Raw genomic sequence first — 19,720 nt, 5'->3', positions numbered from 1 at the left:
CCCCTGGAGACTGCCTCTTCTAGGTAGTTACCAAGCCAAGATTTCTCTTTTGCTGACGTGTAGTTCAGAACAAGCCTATAGCAGAACCACAGTCTTTGGTTCCCTAAATGTCCAATCCCTGGTCTCTAATCTCCTAGATCCTTTATTCTTCAAATCAGCCTTTCGTGGTCCTTGATGAGAGAAAAATCCAAAGTTTTCCAGTATCTAAATCATCAAAACAGAGACCCCTCCCCCCCCCCCCCCGCCCACCCCAATTCAAAAATTTTGTTCTGGTTCTGACTGCCTTCAGAGTGTGTTCAATAAAATGCTTTTATAATATAAATTGCTGTGTTGAATTATTTTTTCAGTCTACAGTCCTGAGGGTCACTCTGTCCAGGTGTGATTGGTTTCTTTGATGATTCACAGGGAGAATGGGGTGTGGCCATCCTGAGTGGTCCAGAGGCTCCAGGAGGCATGAGAGAGCTTGCTGATGCTTCAGGAATGAAGGACTTTCTGGAGGGGATGAATGGGAGTGTCCATTGTATTGCAATTTGGACAAACTGTAGATGTGTTAAGAAATAGCTATTGATCTTTTCAGCACCCACAATATTAGAGCAGGCCCAACATCTTTTAGGCCTTTTTGGGTTCTGAAGAAACCATATTCCTAATATAAATTTTACTTATGCCAATTAATACTGTTACTTGAATGTATATTTCTCTCGATACTAATAAAGCTTTCTGAAAAGAGCAAGCTGGTCCAAATACGCTGGGAAAGAGCAGGAAAGGAGACTATAGTGGAATTTTTATGGTTGTTGGGTTGGGGCCAGGTTTGAAGTTCCCACCAGTCACAAAGAAGGGGTTACTCAGGCTTTCTTATTCATTTTCTCAAATGTCAGTAGAAGAGGGAGAGGGAAGAGTGGAGCTTAGAAGCCCTCATGCCAAACATCAGTGCAGTAAGGCTAGTTTGACATTTTTGAAAAATAATGTAATGCACAACTTTAATAGAATAAAAGAAATCAAATGGTCATCTCTTTCCCAAACCAGACAACATGCATTATCCTTAATAGTGAATGATCAAGTTTCTCATTGACATTAGAAAGGAAGCAAAGATAACTATAATCATCAGAGTTATTCAGCATTATACTGGATGTGATAGCCAGTGAAATAAGACAAGACAAAGAAATAAAGCAAATTATAGTTATTCACAAATAACATAATTATATACATAGAAAATAAAAAGTTCTCCAAACTATTAGAATTAGTAAGTGAATTCATCACAGTCACTAGAAAACCAATACAAAAACTATTGTATTTCTGCATACTAGCAAGAAACAATTAGGAAATAAAATTTAAGGTACTATTTCCAATAGCATCAAAATTATCTAATATCTATCCCACATGAATGGCTCAGTTGGTTGAGCATTGTCCTGTGCACTGAAAGGTCATTGGTTCAATTCCCTGTTAGGGCATGTTCAGAAGACAACTGATCAATATTTCTTTCTCACATTGATGTTTCTTCTGTGTATCTTCTTTGGACAAGTGTCTGTAGTGTTTGGCCTATTTTCTAATTGGGTTGTTAAGTTTTCTTATTGTTGAGTTTTATTTTTTTATTTTTTTTAAATATATTTTATTGATTTTTCACAGAGAGAAAGGGAGAGGGATAGAGAGCTAGAAACATCAATGAGAGAGAAACATTGATCAGCTGCCTCTTACACACCCCCTACTGGGGATGTGCCCGCAACCAAGGTACATGCCCTTGACCGGAATTGAACCCGGGACCTTTCAGTCCGCAGGCTGACGCTCTATCCACTGAGCCAAACCAGTTTCGGCTTATTGTTGAGTTTTAAATATTCTCTCTCTCTCTCTCTCCTTTAAAATCAATATAAAAGCCGAAATCGGTTTGGCTCAATGGATAGAGCGTCAGGCATATTCCCAGTAGGGGGTGTGCAAGAGGCAGCTGATCAATGACGCTCTCTCATTGATGTTTCTAACTCTCTATCTCTCTCCCTTCCTCTCTGTACAAAATCAATAAAATATATTTTAAAAAAATAAAATCAATAAAAAATAAAGTTTTAAAAATTGTATACCTACATCTCACTCATATATAGAAAATCACAAAAGCTTATTGGAAATGACTAACGAAAACTTAAAAACACATACACATAAACAGAGGTATATGCCACATGTGTGAATTGGAAAGCTTAATTTGCAAACATGTCGGTTTCCCCCAATTGAACTATGAACTCAAAGCAATTTCAATAAAATTTCAGCCAGTATTTTATAAAAATTGATATGCCTATTCTAAAATTTATATGGTAATAAAAAGATATAAAACAATCTTGAAAAAAAAGAACAAAGTTCTTTTAGTTCCAAATACTGAGATTTTTTATAAAGATATAGTAATTAAGAAAGTGTAGCCGAAACCGGTTTGGCTCAGTGGATAGAGAGTCAGCCTGCAGACTCAAGGGTCTTGGGTTCGATTCCGGTCAAGGGCATGTACCTTGGTTGCAGGGACATCCCAGGTAGAGGGTGTACAAGAGGCGGCTGATCGATGTTTCTCTCTCATCGACGTTTCTGACTTTCTATCCCACTCCCTTCCTCTCTGTACAAAATCAATAAAATATATTAAAGAAAAGAAAGTGTGGTAGTGAGGAAATGACTGAAAAATGGGCCAATGAAACAATATATAGAATTTTCCCAGCAAAAGACACTGTCCAAAGAATAAGAAGTCAGGCTACAGACTGGGAGAAAATATTGCAAATGACAGATGCAATAAAAAGGCTGTTATATGAAATATATAGAATATTTAAAACTCAACAATAAGAAAACTTAACAGCCCAATTAGAAAATAGGCCGAACACTACAGACACTTGTCCGAAGAAGATACACAGATGACAAGTAAGCACATGAAAAGATAATCCACATCATAGGTCATCAGGGACATGCAGGTTAAAACAGAAAGGGAGCACTACATACCTATTAGAAAGCTGAAGACCTCAAACTGACAACAGTAAATTCTGACAAGGATGTCACGCAAGAGCTCTCATTCATTGCTAGTGGGAATGCAAAATAGTACACCACGCTAAAGACAATTTGGCAGTTTCTTACAAAACTAAACATACTCTAACCAAACAATCCAACAATTATGCTTCTTAATATTTACCCAAATGAGCTGAAAACTTATCCTATATAATAAAAGGGTAATATGCAAATTGACCCTAACCGTGGAATGACCAGGAACAATGGTTGCTATGACGTGCACTGACCACCAGTGTGTTTCCACAGGAGGAGCACTGCTCAGCCAGAAGCCAGATCAGAATTAGCCGGATCAGAAGCAGCGGTAGTGGCAGCGCTAGCCATTATTAGGACATCCCCCAAGGGCTCCCCGGGCTGCCAAAGGAGTGTCTGATTGCCAGCTTAGGACCGATCCCCCTATGAGTGGGCCTAAGCCGGCGGGTGGATATCCCCTGAGGGCTCCTGGACTTCCAGAGTGGTCCTGGACTGCCAGACCAGGAGTCCTGGTCTGAGGGACACCCCTCCCCACCCCAGTGCACTAATTTTGTGCATGAGGCCTCTATTATATACACAAAAACCTACACATGATGTTTATAGCAGCACTAGAGGCCCAGTGCAAGAACTCATGCATCAGTGGGGTCCCTTGGCCTGGCCTGTGGGATCAGGCCAAACTGGCTCTCTGAGATTCCCGAAGGGGTCCTGAATTGCTAGAGGGTGCAGGCCAGGCCAAAGGACCCCACTGGTGCACGATTGGGGCCAAGGAGGCATTCCAGAGGTTGACCAGCCAGGGAGGGACCACAGGTGGGCCCCAGGGTGTGTCCAGCCCATCTCACTCAGTCCTGATCAGTCAGACCCTAGCAGCAAGCTAACCTACTGATTGGAGCGTCTGCCCCCTAGTGGTCACTGCACATCATAGATAGTGGTTGAGTGGCCTTAGCATATCATTAGCATATTATGCTTTGATTGGTTGAATGGCTGACTGAATGACCAAACACTTAGTATATTAGCTTTTATTATATAGGATGGATTCATCAATTGTTACAAATGTACACTGCTATGGGATGTGGATAGTGGCGTAGGGGGGCGCTATTGTGTGAGTGGGGAGTGGGTATAGGGGAACTCTCTGGTCTCTATTCTTTCTGCTCAATATTGTTGTGAACCTACACAGCTCTAAAAATTAAACTTCATTATTAAAAATAGTACAACCAATTGAAACACTAATAAACATTTACGTGTGTGTGTGTGTGTGTGTGTGTGTGTGTGTGTGTGTATGGTGTGCCTGTGGCTGGGCTGACCATACATTTACTCTTGATGCAGCAATTTTATTCCTAGGTATTTACTTGCACAAAATGAAAACATGCACCACACAAAAGTTCACAAGTATGTTCAGAACTGCTTCATATAAGGTAACCCCAAACTGGAAATATCTTAGGAATGCACCAGTCTGAATGGGTAAAGAAACTGTGGTATATTCATACAATGGCACATCACTCAGCAATAAAAAAGAATGAACTGTCAAATATCACAACAATCTATATGAATATCAAAAACATTTTGCTGCATCACACACATACACACACACACACACACACACACATACATACACACATACACACACACACACAATTAAAGTATATGCTCTATGACAGTGTTTTTCAACCTTTTTTGGGCAAAGGCACACTTGTTTCATGAAAAAAATCACGAGGCACACCACCATTAGAAAATGTTAAAAAATTTAACTCTGTGCCTATATTGACTATATATAAAGTAATTCTCTTGAATAGGAATCAAATAAACACAAAGAAAGTATTTTATAATTACTTTATTATGAAATATTAAGTAAACAAAATAGTGAAAAATTATAAAATTCTTGTCTTGTCTGCACCTACGGCACATCAGGCAACATCTCGCGGCACACTAGTGTGCCGCGGAACAAAGGTTGAAAAACGCTGTTCTATGATTCTACTTACATAAAGTTCTAAAGTAAATTAATCCAAGAAGGGAAAAAATCAAAACACAATGATTACATGGGGCAAAGGGATTAAAGGGAAAGGACACAAAGGAATTCCCTAGAGTAATGGAAGTGTTCTATATCCTGATATTGTGTGAGCTATAGAAGTGCATAAGTTTGTCAAAATGGATTAAACTCTGTACTTAAGATCTGTAGATCTGTGTATTTCACTGTGTGTACATTATAGATCTAAAAACCAAATGTTTCTAAAAGAAAGAATATTTCACTTTTCAAGTTTCTATAGTAGAAACGGGGAAGAAAGAAGTGAGTTGGGAATGGAATCTAGATTGTACCACAGAGTACAAACTTTCCTTGCCTCCTAGCCATATCGAGTATTCTTCTGTCTCTTCAAAAAGTTCAGACTATTTCCCAGAAGCAGTTGAGGGAGGGCCAGCGAGAAATCAGAAGGAAGTTAACTTTATTAGATCCCCCTGAGACCTCCTTTACAACTTTAATTTCACAGACTCATGCCAGGTTATCAATGACCTGTTACTAATTCCAACCCTAGGCTAAAAGTGAGATTATAAGGGATTAACAGATGGAAGTAGCCACTCAATGTGAAGGAACCTCAGAGGAAACTTTCTGAGGCACTTTTGCTCTCTAGGATATTCATGCTCTAAGGATAAGATGATGTTGAGATACCTTACTCCAAATCATCCTGAATTTGAGGGAATCGTGCAGTACATTGACAATTAACCAGATGTATCCCTTTCTTGAAATAAAGAGAGTTTCACCAGAAAGCAAATGTAGTGAGGCATTGTTCCATAAGGCTGCATCCCATTCAATCATTTACACTATTTAAGTCAGGTACTTGTGTATCTCACTAGAGAATTGTTGGAATATGTTTTAGCCAACTACACTTTTTAAAATGACATAGTACAGTGAGGCAGACCTTCGGTGGTGAGGAGGTAGAAACCAGAAGGTCAGAATGGAAGCAGGATTAAGAAGGGAGGCCGGTTTGGCTCAATGGATAGAGCGTCAGTCTGTGGACTGAGGGGTCCAGGGTTCAATTCCGGTCAAGGGCATGTGCCTTGGTTGCGGGCACATCCCCAGTAGGGGGTGTGCAAGAGGTAGCTGATCGGTGATTCTCTCTCATCGATGTTTCTAACTCTCTATCCCTCTCTCTTCCTCTCTGTAGAAAATCAATAAAATATATTTTTTAAAAAGGGGCGGGGGGAGGTAGGAACATGACGGATGAAGTAGAGAGAAAAATATACTATTCACCTGTTATTTCTTCTCAGATTTTTTATTGTTCTCCCCTCTCCCCCCAGAGCTCTGGTGTGGCTCTCTTCAACCCCTGTTCTTGTCAAAGACCTCAAATACAGACAGAAGGAGACTCTGGCACCTCGTTCCCTCATCCACGCCTTTTTGCCCTGCTCATCCCAGGCATGATATACACTAGCCCTGCTTTTCAGCTCATTCTCTTTCCACCCTCCATCTGCTCTAAAGCACGTCTCTTCACTGCCAATAGCACTTGCCTCTGAGCATCTAAATGCCTCTCTTATATTTACACATTGCTCCTCCTCCTCCAACTAGCTCCCCCTCATTGGCTAGGAAAGCCGAGGGTGGCCCCCTTTCTCTGAATATGTCCTTCAGTCCCCAGTCCAATTATGCACTTACCAGTTATTTAAGCATTCAAGTGTACCACCTATCCAGTATCAGTATGTACATGGTAAGTCTAAAGAAAATGAACGCTTTTAAAAAGGTATTACTCAAGAACTAGGTTTTCTAGGAATATGAGCAAAAATTAGTTAAATTCATAGTTTTTTCCATAATTGTATAAATACTCAAGGCACATGACACGCTTTAATCCTGTAGGCTAATGATTGTACCTCGGTTCATCCCAGACCCTGTGTTGCATGTTGTTGTTGTTGGTTGAAATGGCAACCACAATGCTTCCCACATCTCCTCCAGTCCATGAGGACCAGGTGGGGAAAATATGAGGTTTTTGGTTTTTTTTTTAATGTTTTTATTGATTCAGAGAGATGAAGGGAAAGGAAGAGAGATATAGGAACTGCCTCCTGCAGGCCCCCTCCTGGGGGTTGACCCCACAGCTGGGCATGTGCCCTAACCATGAACCAAACTATGATCTCCTGGTCAATCGCTTAGCCATGCTGGCCTGGCCAAATATGAGGTTCTTGACTTATCCCCACTAGAAGCCACATGGAGTGACATTTAGGGATTTGGGATCGCAGTTCCAGAGGCAAGTCAATGCTTTGAATGGAGCACTCATCGAGCACTGCGAAAGGTGTTCTTTCAGCGGCCTCTGGACCCCACGGTTGACCTAAAGTAGAGCCCCATCCTGCTTGAAAATGGATCTGTCAGAAACTTCCAGCAGCTGTGGACAAAGTCCACTCAGGTATCATGTCCAGAGACGCAACCCCCGTCACTGTGTTCTATGCAAAAAGTGGTTGGACCATGCGAGAAATATAGGAAAATGCTGCAGTTTGGTGCATAATGCATGTTCATAAACAGCCTAGTTATTAAGTAGTGAAATTTTGAAAGTTTCTATACTTTTGAACCACTCTATATGTCACAGAAGGCTGCCTTTTCTACTCTAACGTTGGTGCTACTGTCTTATGTTCTTTATAAAAGTGTGGCTGCATGTTTCTCTTTCAATGGGTGCTCCCTAGGGACAGGACTGGGTCTGTGGGTTTTCCTCAGAACAGCATCATCCTGCAGGAGTAGGCACTTAGTGTTAAGCTTTTGATAGGTGATGACAAAAGCCTACATCCCTCATTCTCATCTGTCAGCTCCACCCAGGGAGGCAGAAAGACAAGGCAAATCCTTCTGAGGCAGATTTTCCATGAGCTCAGGCATCAGGGTTTCCCTCCTGCTTTCAGCTATGCTGGGGCAAATGCAGTACAAATTAACCCCTGGCCATAGACCACACGTCTTCCTCATCCCCTGGCAATAAGAGACAACACCAGACTGCAAGGAGGCTCTTCTGGGAGAGAGTAGAGGCTGGGCTCAGCAAGCTGCTGGGGAGGTCAGCTGTCATTGGACTTACTCACACTGCTTGCTTCAGCTTCTCTCACATAGTTGTCTGAACTATCACTCTTGGCTCTAATCTTGTTAGGAAGATCTGGCCTTCCACGCCCTGTTACTCTGGGAAGATATAACTCCTCTGGGCTCTATTATAGAACATGATTCAGGATCAGTGGGGAGTTTTTATCTAAAAAGCCAATTCTCTAGCCATCAGTAAGCCCCCACCACCTATGAACACAACTCACTCCTGGATGCCAAAGCAGAGGGCTGGACTCCAGAGGAGGAAAGAAGTACTACTTAGCTTAGTGGGGGGAGACCTGTCTAATAGTGAATTTGGAAACACAGAGAATCTCCTCAGACCCAAGAAAGATATAGAAAATCAAGAGTAAATGAATCAAGTACAAAGTTGACCATAACGGTGATGGGACCAGAAAAGAATGGAATCAGAAATGGATCTGCCACAGGGTCGCTTCTCTCCAGCTCCTCCTTTACTGTCTCAGGAGCCCTCGCCATCTCCCATGAGCCCTCTCAACTGACCTTACTCATGCTCAATCTCACTGGAATTGGACCCCAGGGCATAATTCTCTGGCAGGTGGTAATGGAAATTTGAAGGAAAAAAAAGTATTTCGTTATATATAATTTACTACATAATATGTAGATTAGATAATGTCTTATAAATCTACCAAGAGGTGATACTTTATATTGATGGCTCTGTCTGGTATGCATGTCAAACTCGGGATTGGGTAATATGTTGAAGTTAAACCATCCTCTATGCTAAATGGTTGAATGTGAGGGTCCTGCTGCAATTAAATTATGTACTTCATTCAGAGATGAGTCCACCCCATCCTGAAAATAGATACAATCAGTACTGATCTGGTCACCTGTGCTGGTTGATGGTAGCCTCCCCTGTGTGCACACACCAGAGGACAGATGAGGACCCAACAGAGGAGCCTGACTCCAGAGGAGGGAAGGAGCAGCCTGCTGGGTTCCCGCCAATGACTCTGATTCTCCCTCTGACTTCCTACTACTGCTACTTTGCAGCAACTTGGGCAAGATGTTGCCTAGGCATCTGCCTATGTGTGCCTTCTAGGTGCTTACTAATGCTGCTTTCATTTTTTTTTCACTCCACCCCTCATATTTCTCTCTCTCTCTCTCTCTCTCTCTCTCTCTCTCTCTCTCTCTCTCTCTCTCACACACACACACACACACACACACACACACACACACGCTGCAGCTGTGTTCTAGTTCTTGAAGCTTCTGGTGGGTGCCTGGATACACCAAGTCTTTTCCATACTTCCATTATAATAATGATATTAGCTCATCTTTATAGAGAACTTATGTGCATGCACTGCTAAGGCCTTTACATTAATTATTTCCTGTAATCCTCACAACAATGAGAGATAGATACAATTCTCATCCCCAGTTGACATCTGTAAAAATGAGTAACTTGCAGACAGACACATAAGAGTTTGAAGACTAAGTCTCCACCCCATGCTCTTAACCAGGGTTTGGCAATTTTTTTTTCTTTTTTGGAATATATTTTTATTGATTTCAGAGAGGAAGGGAGAGGGAGAGATATAAACATCCATGATGAGAGAGAATCATTAATCAGCTACCTCCTGCATGCCCCCTACTGAGGGTTGAACCTGCAACCCCCTGGGGCATGTGCCCTGACCAGAATCAAACTATGATCTCCTGGTCTAGAGCTCAATAGTCAAACACTGAGCCACATCGACTGGGAGGCAGACTTTTTCCTGAAAGGGCCAAATAGTAAGAACTTTAGGCTTTGCGAGTCATACATTCTCTGTTACAACCACCCAACCCTGCCATCACAGCCTGAAAGTAGCCATGGGCATTGATGTGGACATAAAACAGTGGGCAAAGGCATGCTGCTCCCACCTGACTTGCCAACGCTTTCTACCCCACCTGATATCATCTGTGCCAAACCTAAAGCCTCAGGCCCAAGAAAAGTAGCATGTATCAAAGCTCAGTGCCACAGGAAGGAATGCTTCTTTCCCAGAACTTGGTGACAACACGTTTCTTGGTCAACCATTGTGCAACCAGGGTGGAGGGAGGGGAGCTTCTTTCGTTTCTTGAGGAGGTATCTCTTTACACCCAGACGCTGAGTTAGCACCTTTTTTGAGTAGGAAATGCCCTGTCTTCCTGGATGCTGTGTCCCTGAAAACATTGGAAAGATGGGACTGCTTATAAAATATTACCAGGTCCTGTCCTCAGGTCACCCCAGTGTGGAAGTTTGTCTTTCTTCCCCTGGTTTCCCATTTAAACATATGTTTTCATAGAACAACATGCCTATAATTGCTCTCAGTGCTCATTGCACTCAGTTTTTAATGTCTGGACTGAAAAAAAAAATGAGCATCATCCTCTAAACAAAACACACCACTCATTTGACAGCCTTCTCTCCTCTAAGAAGATGTGTAGAGATTTAAGATTTCAAGAGCTGAGATTAGAAATATACACTTGGAATTTACTTGTGACAGCATCACACATGTAAGGGCACATTTTTATGATTCACTGCTTCTATATTCCCCTCAATGTTCTCTCCACACCCATTAATATGTCTTATCCTTCAACCCTAAAAAAGTATCAAAATCTGTGGGAATCAAAATTTAGTGAATTTCTTAATTTTTGTCCTACTCATTTTAGATTCTGTAAGTTAAAGTCTAAGTGAACATTCGCAAACAGCAGAGAAATAGTGTCCCATGAATTCCAGTTGGAAAAACAAGTTGACATTCTCATCAGTTCAATGGAAAAGCACACTTTGGGAGGGAGGTACAGGCATGGAGCGAAACTCTGTGCAGAAATGTCTCTGTCTCTGGGCACAGTAGCCTTGGGTGAAGGTTCTTACCCTCTCGGGAAAGTAGCAATTGGGAAGCTTATTGAATAGGACAGAGAGCAATTGTAATGTAAAGGCGCAACCCTTTTGCCCTTCTTGCCTTGCAAAGAAAAGTTTTAACTCCAAAGTATTCCCCATCCCATGACAAGGCCACCAGGAACAATATGCAACAGCTCCCAAAAGAAGGGCAGGTTCAAACGAGATGGAAAAAAACACTGCAGGCCACTTCTTGCTCAGGGCATTGAGCAAATACCTGTGAACCCTCAGAGACAGTCCCACCCTGATGAGAAGGGTGGTGCTGGGTAGAGCAGAAAACCTGTGTGGGAAGGGGACACACAGAGGAGTGGCTGAGTAAGCAGAAGGAAGATACAATTACACAAATCAGTGCCTTGTCTCCTTTGTTTGAGATCATGACTAACTCATGACTTCAGTGAATTCATATCCAGCCTTATTGTGTGGGGATCAAGACAAGGCTGGAGGGCAGGAGAATTTCTCCATGAATACAGGAAGCCAAATATAAAATGTTCACATTTCATACCTTTCTAGGTGCTGGGGGTGACCTCACTATTTGTAAAGCCCAACCCTCCCCAATCTGCAAGCTCACCTTCCAGGACTGAGCCCAGCCCATTTCCACTATATATAAACTGCTGCCTGCCAACGCATCACACACCTGCTGCTCTCAGCTCTGCCCTCCAGCCTCTCTCGCCTCCTTCAGCCTTCTCATCTTCAGGAACCATGTCGAGCAAATCCACCATCAGGACCCAAAGCAGCAGCCACCGTGGCTTCAGTGCCAGCTCAGCCAGAGTCCCTGGGGGCTGCCGCTCTGGCTTCAGCAGTGTCTCTGTGTCCCGCTCCAGGGGCAGTGGAGGCCTCGGTGGAGTGTGTGGAGGAGCTGGCTTTGGCAGCAGGAGCCTCTATAGCCTGGGGGGCTCCAAGAGGATTTCCATCGGAGGTGGCAGCTGTGCCATCAGTGGAGGATATGGTGGCAGAGTTGGAGGTGGCTTTGGCTTTGGAGGTGGAGCCGGGAGTGGATTTGGCTATGGCGGTGGATATGGTGGTGGCTTTGGGCTCGGTGGTGGAGCTGGCTTTGCTGGTGGTTATGGGGGCGCTGGCTTCCCTGTGTGCCCCCCTGGAGGCATCCAAGAGGTCACAATCAACCAGAATCTCCTCACTCCTCTGAACCTGCAAATCGACCCCACCATCCAGCGGGTGAGGACTGAGGAGCGGGAGCAGATCAAGACCCTCAACAACAAGTTCGCCTCCTTCATTGACAAGGTAAGCCAGAGGACCTGTCCTCCAGTGGGGACTCAGAGTCTCCAAAGTAGAGGACCAACACATGTTTTCTCAGGGGGAGACGAGGGTAGAGGAAAAAAGGGACTCAGACTGTGGCCCTCCTGGGATGCCAGATTAGTTCCATGTTGACCACAGGCAAAAGGAGATGGAAACCATTTAGAACTGCTGAATTTCTTAAATGTCTCTCATTCCTGTCCAGGAAGAATTCTCAACTTTTGATACCCATGAAACAAAGGGAAAACAATAAGAAAATGGAAAGAGTTAGCATTACCTTCTGAAGAATCTAAGATATTAAAAATAAAATTCCATGGAAAACTGCTCTAGGGCTCTGGACAAGAGGAAAAAATGTGACAGGAAAATAAAAATAAATATATTTCTGCATGATTTAGAAAAAAAGACAAAAAAAAAAAACACCCACTTACATATCCATTGAAATACTAAATTTGTAGGACTCAGTAGTGACCATCGAGGAAGCTTGTTTTAGAAAAGATGTGTACTAAATGAAACTTAGATTGTAATATAATCATAATAAGATTAAAATTTAGTAATCAGGTTCTAAAACTTAACATTCCTTTTAACTGAGGTATTATCTTTTTAAAAAGCTTTGTGCAATATATTATTTTAAACTAGATGAGCGATTGTACTTGTCAAGAGAAAAAGAAGTAATGTTGGCAGTCACTGTTAAGTTTCCATAAATTAGGGCGTGAGAGCATCTCAGTGCCCTTTGGAAATTTTCAGTGGTGAGATTGATGGGGAGTGGAGGAGGGGGGGAGAAAAGCAGGACTGTCACATATACCTGTAGGCACTCTGTAGTAGCCCAGCACACATTTCTTTCTTCTATCATTCATCAGGCAAATAACCAAACTGTGTTCTTCCAGGTGCGCTTCCTGGAGCAGCAGAACAAGGTCCTGGACACCAAGTGGACCCTGCTGCAGGAGCAGGGCACCAAGACCGTGAGGCAGAACCTGGAGCCTATGTTTGAGCAGTACATCAACAACCTCAGGAGACAGCTGGACAGTATCATTGGGGAGAGAGGCCGCCTGGACTCAGAGCTCAGGGGCATGCAGGACATGGTGGAGGACTTCAAGAGCAAGTGAGTTAAGGAGAGATATGGGTTCAGTTGTCTAAAGTGCACACTTTAAAACCATTGGGTGTCCAGGTCCACGTGTGGCCATGATCTATCGCAAAACATGTCCATGAAAATAAAAATCATAATTGTTGCTTAAAAACAAACCTGAAAGAAAAAAAAGGGCTATATGGGTAGAGAGGGAGAGTAAAAAAAGGAAACAATTTAGAAACCAAAAAATAATCTTTGAGGCTTACTGTCAAGAAATCTGAACTTTGACATATCCATTATGGAAATTTCTGACCCCAGGCTGCCTTTTCTGTATCAACGTCACCACTGACGTATGCCTTTCTCACTCTAGATATGAAGATGAAATCAACAAGCGCACCACTGCAGAGAATGAGTTTGTGACTCTGAAGAAGGTGAGCTGATGACAACCAGGGGTTCAGGCTTCTTTTTTGAAGGAGGAAAATCTAGATTCCTCCTCACATCTGAGAAGACAAGAGGTGGGGAGGCTAAAAGATGGGCAGATGGGGAAGGAGGGCTCAGCTAACTCCAGGGTGTTGGCTTATTCCCCAGGATGTGGATGCTGCCTACATGAATAAGGTTGAACTCCAAGCCAAGGTAGATGCTCTCATGGATGAGATCAACTTCACCAGAGCCTTCTATGAAGCCGTAAGCATCAACACCTTCATTTGAGTTACTCTAATGGGGCTCTGCAAAAGGGTGGAAGATATTGGGCTTGGGAAGCTTGTAAACTTTACAGGAGAAAATGATCTCACCATCTTATGTTCTGCAGGAACTGGCTCAGATGCAGACCCACATCTCAGACACTTCTGTGGTCCTTTCCATGGACAACAACCGTAACCTGGACCTGGACAGCATCATTGCTGAAGTCAAGGCCCAATATGAGGAGATTGCTCAGAGGAGTCGGACTGAGGCTGAGTCCTGGTACCAGACCAAGGTGAGCAGTGACTGGGAAGCAGCTGATGAATTCCTGCATTCATTACCTCAACACCTATAAGGCTACCAGCCTCCACAGGGAAAATGTACTTCTAGGAACCTGAATGTGTACTTTGAACTGATAGAGTATATGCTTACATTATTTATGTGCAATTCTGGTAAGTCAAAGAAACACAAGCAAGAGGAAAACTAATGTAGATAAGAACCTAGTGCTCATTGCTTTAGCTTCACACTGATTCTGGCTCTCAGAAAATCAGTGCAGGACATTGCTGGTTCTGAAGAGAAATAGAAAGGCTGTGGTTTCATGACAACGTTGGTCTGGGATTAGAGTATCCAATGACCTAGTAACATCAGCATTTCTAAAAATCCCTTCTGGAGAAGCCATTAGGCTTAATTTATTAAAATCCTGACACAGTGTGACAGTCGCTGTTAACATGTGAAAGCCCATATACATCAGCTTCTCTCTCTCTTTGCTACAGTATGAGGAGCTTCAGGTCACAGCTGGCAGACACGGGGATGACCTGCGCAACACTAAGCAGGAGATTGCTGAGATCAACCGCATGATCCAGAGGCTGAGATCTGAGATTGACCACGTCAAGAAACAGGTATGGTGGGGACTAAGGAAAATAAAAGCATCCTTTCCTTGCTAGACCACCACGTGGTCATTAACCATAATTTGTGATTCAAGGGAATTTGGGAAACAATAGGAAGAGGACACAATGCAGTGTCTACACTGAGTGAGTTCTCACAGGTAGTTGAGATGGATCCAAACTCAAGAGCATGATAGAAACAGGGAGACAAAACCAGTTTTCCCTGTCAGAGCTGTACAATATAGTCTAGAAGTATTAAACAGAGATGACATGAGAACAGTTGATTTAGGAATGAAGGAAACTAGGAAAGAAAAGGCAGGCCAGGAAGTGAGGAAGATTGATGCAAATCTGCTCAAGATTCAAGGTAAAAAAAAAATGATAGTCAAGCAAAGACACTTGACAAAGACCAGTGTCACCTAAAATTGTGAGGTGGTAGAATCACATCACCTCCATGAGAATGTTTGTGATTTTGTACAAGTTAGTGTGGCTGCTACATGAGATTATCAAAAACTGTCAAGATTCAAAACAAGTTGGTGGGTACATTTCTTCCTTTGTCCCCTGATCTATATCTGCTGTAGTACCTTCCATCAGTCAGCCCACACATCCTCATGCAGGGTGGCTAATACAAAGGGGCACAGGTTTTTTCAGATGAATCATAAGTTAGAGAAGGTTTGCAGAATGGACAAAGATTGGACAGAAAGGGTCTGAGCTGCATTTCCATGCCATCTGGGCTCTGGCTCTCTTCCTCTCTTCCACAGCTGGTTTCCTCTGGAGGACTAAACAAGCTAATGCAAGTTCATTCTGCTTATCTCCCCCTCTAGTGCGCCAGCCTGCAGGCCGCCATTGCTGATGCTGAGCAGCGTGGGGAGATGGCCCTCAAGGATGCCAAGAATAAGCTGGTTGAGCTGGAAGACGCCCTGCAGAAAGCCAAGCAGGACATGGCCCGGCTCCTGAAGGAATACCAGGAGCTGATGAATGTCAAGCTGGCCTTGGACGTGGAGATTGCCACCTACAGGAAGCTGCTGGAAGGAGAGGAGTGCAGGTGGGCAACTCACAACCTCCTCTGTCATCTAGGTGCTTCTCCATGATCTGCACATCATGGAGAAGTAAAGCTCCTAGTGATGGCCAAAACAATAAAGCTCCTAGTGATGGCCAAAATTCCTACTCTCAGAGAACCATGGAAAAGGCAGTTTCCCATGGGTTGTCCTCACATGGAGGCTTCCCACACTGGTCCAGTGGTGGTTCTCTGAGGTCTCATGGTCTCATGGTCTCTCTGTTTCCTTCTTCCTAGGCTGAGTGGGGAAGGTGTTGGACCAGTCAACATCTGTAAGTATCTTTGCTTGCCTTCTTCCCGTCCCCTTGAGTTCTTCTGACTTGGCTCGGGCTAGCAGAATGAACTCACCATATCTGTGTGTCCTTGTTCCCCTCCCCTTCACAGCTGTGGTGCAGTCCACCGTCTCCAGTGGCTATGGCAGTGCTGGTGGTGTCGGCAGTGGCTTTGGCCTGGGCGGAAGCAGCGGCTACTCCTATGGCAGTGGTCACGGCCTTGGAGGTGGCTTCAGTTCCGGCAGTGGCAGAGGCTTTGGAGGTGGCCTCAGCTCTGTTGGGGGCAGCAGTTCCACCATCAAATACAGCACCACCTCATCCTCCAGCAGAAAGGGCTACAACCACTGAAGGCCTCCCATTGGCTCTTGGTTCCACATTGTCTTAGGCCTCTTCTCCAGCTGCATGGCCTCCTCTTCAGTTTGCTTTTTTTTCCCTTGCTACTTAATTCTCTTAGTCCTAGAGTTAGAAATGAAGTTGCTAAGTTCCCTCACTTTTCCTCTCTTCTCATACCTGTTCAATCTGAACTTCATTTGCTTACCATCAGAAGGTTACTGGTTGGGTCAGACTTTAGAACAGAGCAACTTCTTGCTTTCTATTGGCCCAGGAATCTCTCATATTCCACACAGTGGTCATGAAAGCACAAGTCACTAGTTCTAGAATGTACAGTCTGTATCCCTGCTATGTTTTCTCTGGTATTGCTCACTTGAATTGCTAAATAAAGCAGATGTGTATTATAATACATGCTTTATGCTGCCTTGATTTGTCACCAATGGATTTTGAGCTGTTTCACCTGACAAATTCCTTTTCATGAATGAAGAGACTCCCATTCCCCATGTGCTTCACTCCCCTTCTTTAGAGAACTTCAATAAACAGCACTTTGATATACTAGTAATCAAGAAAAATGAAGCCTGAGTAAAGTAGGTTGCCCACTCCTTACTGGTATTCCATGTCTGGAGATGTATCCTGAGAAAGTAGTGCAAATTCAGGATGTTGTACACCTTAGATGTGAATCCCAATAATCTTTATAACAGAAAAAAGTGTAAACACTAGAGCTGATCTAATTAAGGTTCCTGTGATTCAGACTCACAGCTCAGATGTTGATTTCTTGAAGTATAAAGGCAAAACAAGAATGGTAATTCCCACCCACTTATACTGTAAATCTGTCACAGAAACTCAAGGAAGTCGATGTCTTTGTGCCTCCAAAGAGGGTCCCACATTCTCTCAGGTATGCCTGGCCTGCTTTGACTTCTATAAATAAACATGGAAAATTCAGACAATGGTCTGTAAGCTTTTGCTTCCTGAGGGCAGTCACTGTTTCCAGTTCGTTGTGTTTCTTTTGTTTGTTTGTTTGTTTGGTCCCTAATCTGCAGGTTCTCATACCACAAAAATTTTTTTGACTTAGCTAATTTGTAAAGGGTATTTCTGGATCCTGCTCTGTCAGAATCTTGCTGTGTTCACCTCTAACCATTCCTCCAGCAACATAGGGAGCCTCTCATTTTGGCACCTATTTAGTTTCCGCCCAGAATTCCTCCAAAAAGCAGATATTTGATGACTGGCTTCCAAAGTGTAAGCCCATTCACCACACTTTTTATTGCATATCCACAAAGAATCTATATATAAAAGCCTAAGCTGAAACAACCAAAATGACAACTCAACAGACTGTGTGGGGTGGCCAGGCAGGTAGGCAGGTGAGCAGTTAGGAGCCAGTTGTATTGCTCACTTGTATTGCTAAATAAAGCAGAGTGAGAGGGATGTCCCACTGCCAGTTTTAAACCAGCAGTCGGACATCGCTGGAGAAGTCCTGGATTGGAGAGGGTGCAGGCTTGGCTGAAGGGAATCCCCCCCTCCATGCACGAATTTTGTGCACCAGGCCTCTAGTAATGGAAATAAAATAATAAGACAAATTATCTAGCATATAGAAATACACAAAAGAGGCTTAAAAACAGAGTAGCATATAGAAATATACAAAAGAGGCTTAAAATGGTATATGGATATTAAAACTATAATAAAGGAAAACTATAAACAACTACATGACAAATTGATAATTTATATAAAATAGGCCATATTTTTGAAAGATATAAAACTTAAAGGAGAAATAGATCATAAGACTAGTCCTATATCTATTAGAGAAATTGAATAAATAATATATAACCTTAAATAAAATAAAGCACCAAGCCCAGATATTTTCATTGGTTAATTATACCAAACATGTAAAAAAGAAATGGTCCCAATTTTTGACAATCTCTTCTGGGAAAGAGAAGCATAATGAACACTTTCTAACTCATTCTATGAGGCCTGCATTATTTTAATACCAAAACTAGATAAAGAGATTTCAAGAGAGAAAAACTACAGCCCAATACCTCTTATGGACATACCAGTAGACATGAGAATGCCCAACAAAATATGTATTATCAATTAAATCCTACAATGCATAAAAATAAGTATATCCCACAACCAAGTGAGGTTTTTTTCAGATATGCAAGGCTGGTTCAACATTCAAATCAACCAGTATATCCTGCCATAGCAAAAGGCTAAAGAAGAAAAATCATCTGATTGTATTAATAAATGCAGGAAAGGTATATGCCAAAATCCAACATCGTTAATGATTTTTTTTAAATCTCAGCAAACAAGGAATAGAGGGCAACTTTCTCATCTTAATAAAGAACACACACTTTCTAGTGAGGACTTCCTCCTTTCCTTCTGAGATTAAGAACAAGGTAGGTATGTGTTCTCTATCCACTTTTATTCAACACTAGAGGCCCAGTGCATGAAATTTGGGCACAGGTAGGGTCCCTAGGCCTGGCCAGCAATCAGGGACAATAGGGGCCTTCTGGATGCTGGCTGGGGCCTTCCTTCATTTTGTGGTGGTCAGCACACATCATAGGGAACAATCGAACTCCCAGTCTCCCAGTCAAATTCCTGAGGGGACATTTTGCATATTAGACTAATTATATATATATATATATATATATATATATATATATATATATATATGTATATTACTGTAAGTTCTAACTAGTACAATAATATGAGAGAAATAAATAAATATCATACAGGTTAGAAATTAAGAAATAAATATGTCTTTATTATCAAATGCTATGATAGCCTGTGGAGAAAATCAAGAAAACATTACCAAAAACTGCCTGGAACTAATAAGCCAGTACAGTAGTCCCCCCTTATCCACAGGGATAAATTCTAAGACCTTCGGTGGATGTCTGAAACCATAGATAGTACCAAACCACATATATATATATATATATATATATATATATATATATATATATATATATATATTTTATTCCTATGCATACCAGTATATGCCTCTTCACTTAAAGGAAATACTTTATGACTTCTCTTTGGCATATCTGAATAGCCAGCATCACTGGTTTGGGGTTTTGAGACCATTATAAATAAGTGTTACTTGAGCACAAACACTGTGATATTGTGACAGTTGATCTAATAATTGAGATAGATGCTAAGTGACTAATGGGCCAGTAGTATGTTCAGTGTAGATACAATGAACAAAGGAATGATTCACATGCTAGGTGGGACAGAGTGGAACAGCACAATGTTTTATCAGCCTACTCAGAACAGAATGCAATTTAAAACTTATGAATTCTTTATTTTTGGAAATT

General features: G+C 42.4%; 1 protein-coding gene across 3 annotated transcripts in view; it reads left to right on the top strand.

Moving 5' to 3' along the window:
* Positions 1 to 16,822, top strand: part of LOC118728375 (keratin, type II cytoskeletal 72) — a 97,068-nt gene extending 80,246 nt beyond the window's left edge. For all 3 annotated transcript variants that reach the window (XM_036454847.2, XM_045588015.1, XM_036454846.2), the window contains 9 exons: positions 11,882 to 12,122; positions 13,019 to 13,233; positions 13,568 to 13,628; positions 13,786 to 13,881; positions 14,006 to 14,170; positions 14,649 to 14,774; positions 15,581 to 15,801; positions 16,051 to 16,085; positions 16,198 to 16,822. In XM_036454847.2, the coding sequence (XP_036310740.1) occupies positions 11,882 to 12,122; positions 13,019 to 13,233; positions 13,568 to 13,628; positions 13,786 to 13,881; positions 14,006 to 14,170; positions 14,649 to 14,774; positions 15,581 to 15,801; positions 16,051 to 16,085; positions 16,198 to 16,433 (1,396 nt within the window). In that variant the 3' untranslated portion in view covers positions 16,434 to 16,822. The remainder of the gene's footprint in view (positions 1 to 11,881; positions 12,123 to 13,018; positions 13,234 to 13,567; positions 13,629 to 13,785; positions 13,882 to 14,005; positions 14,171 to 14,648; positions 14,775 to 15,580; positions 15,802 to 16,050; positions 16,086 to 16,197) is intronic.
* Positions 16,823 to 19,720: the final 2,898 nt, after the last annotated feature.

Source organism: Pipistrellus kuhlii, unplaced genomic scaffold (assembly GCF_014108245.1).
Source record: "Pipistrellus kuhlii isolate mPipKuh1 unplaced genomic scaffold, mPipKuh1.p scaffold_m20_p_3, whole genome shotgun sequence".
Lineage (NCBI taxonomy): Eukaryota > Metazoa > Chordata > Mammalia > Chiroptera > Vespertilionidae > Pipistrellus > Pipistrellus kuhlii.
The sequence above is the reverse complement of the archived record's forward strand: the minus strand, read 5'-3'. Positions and strand labels throughout refer to the sequence as shown.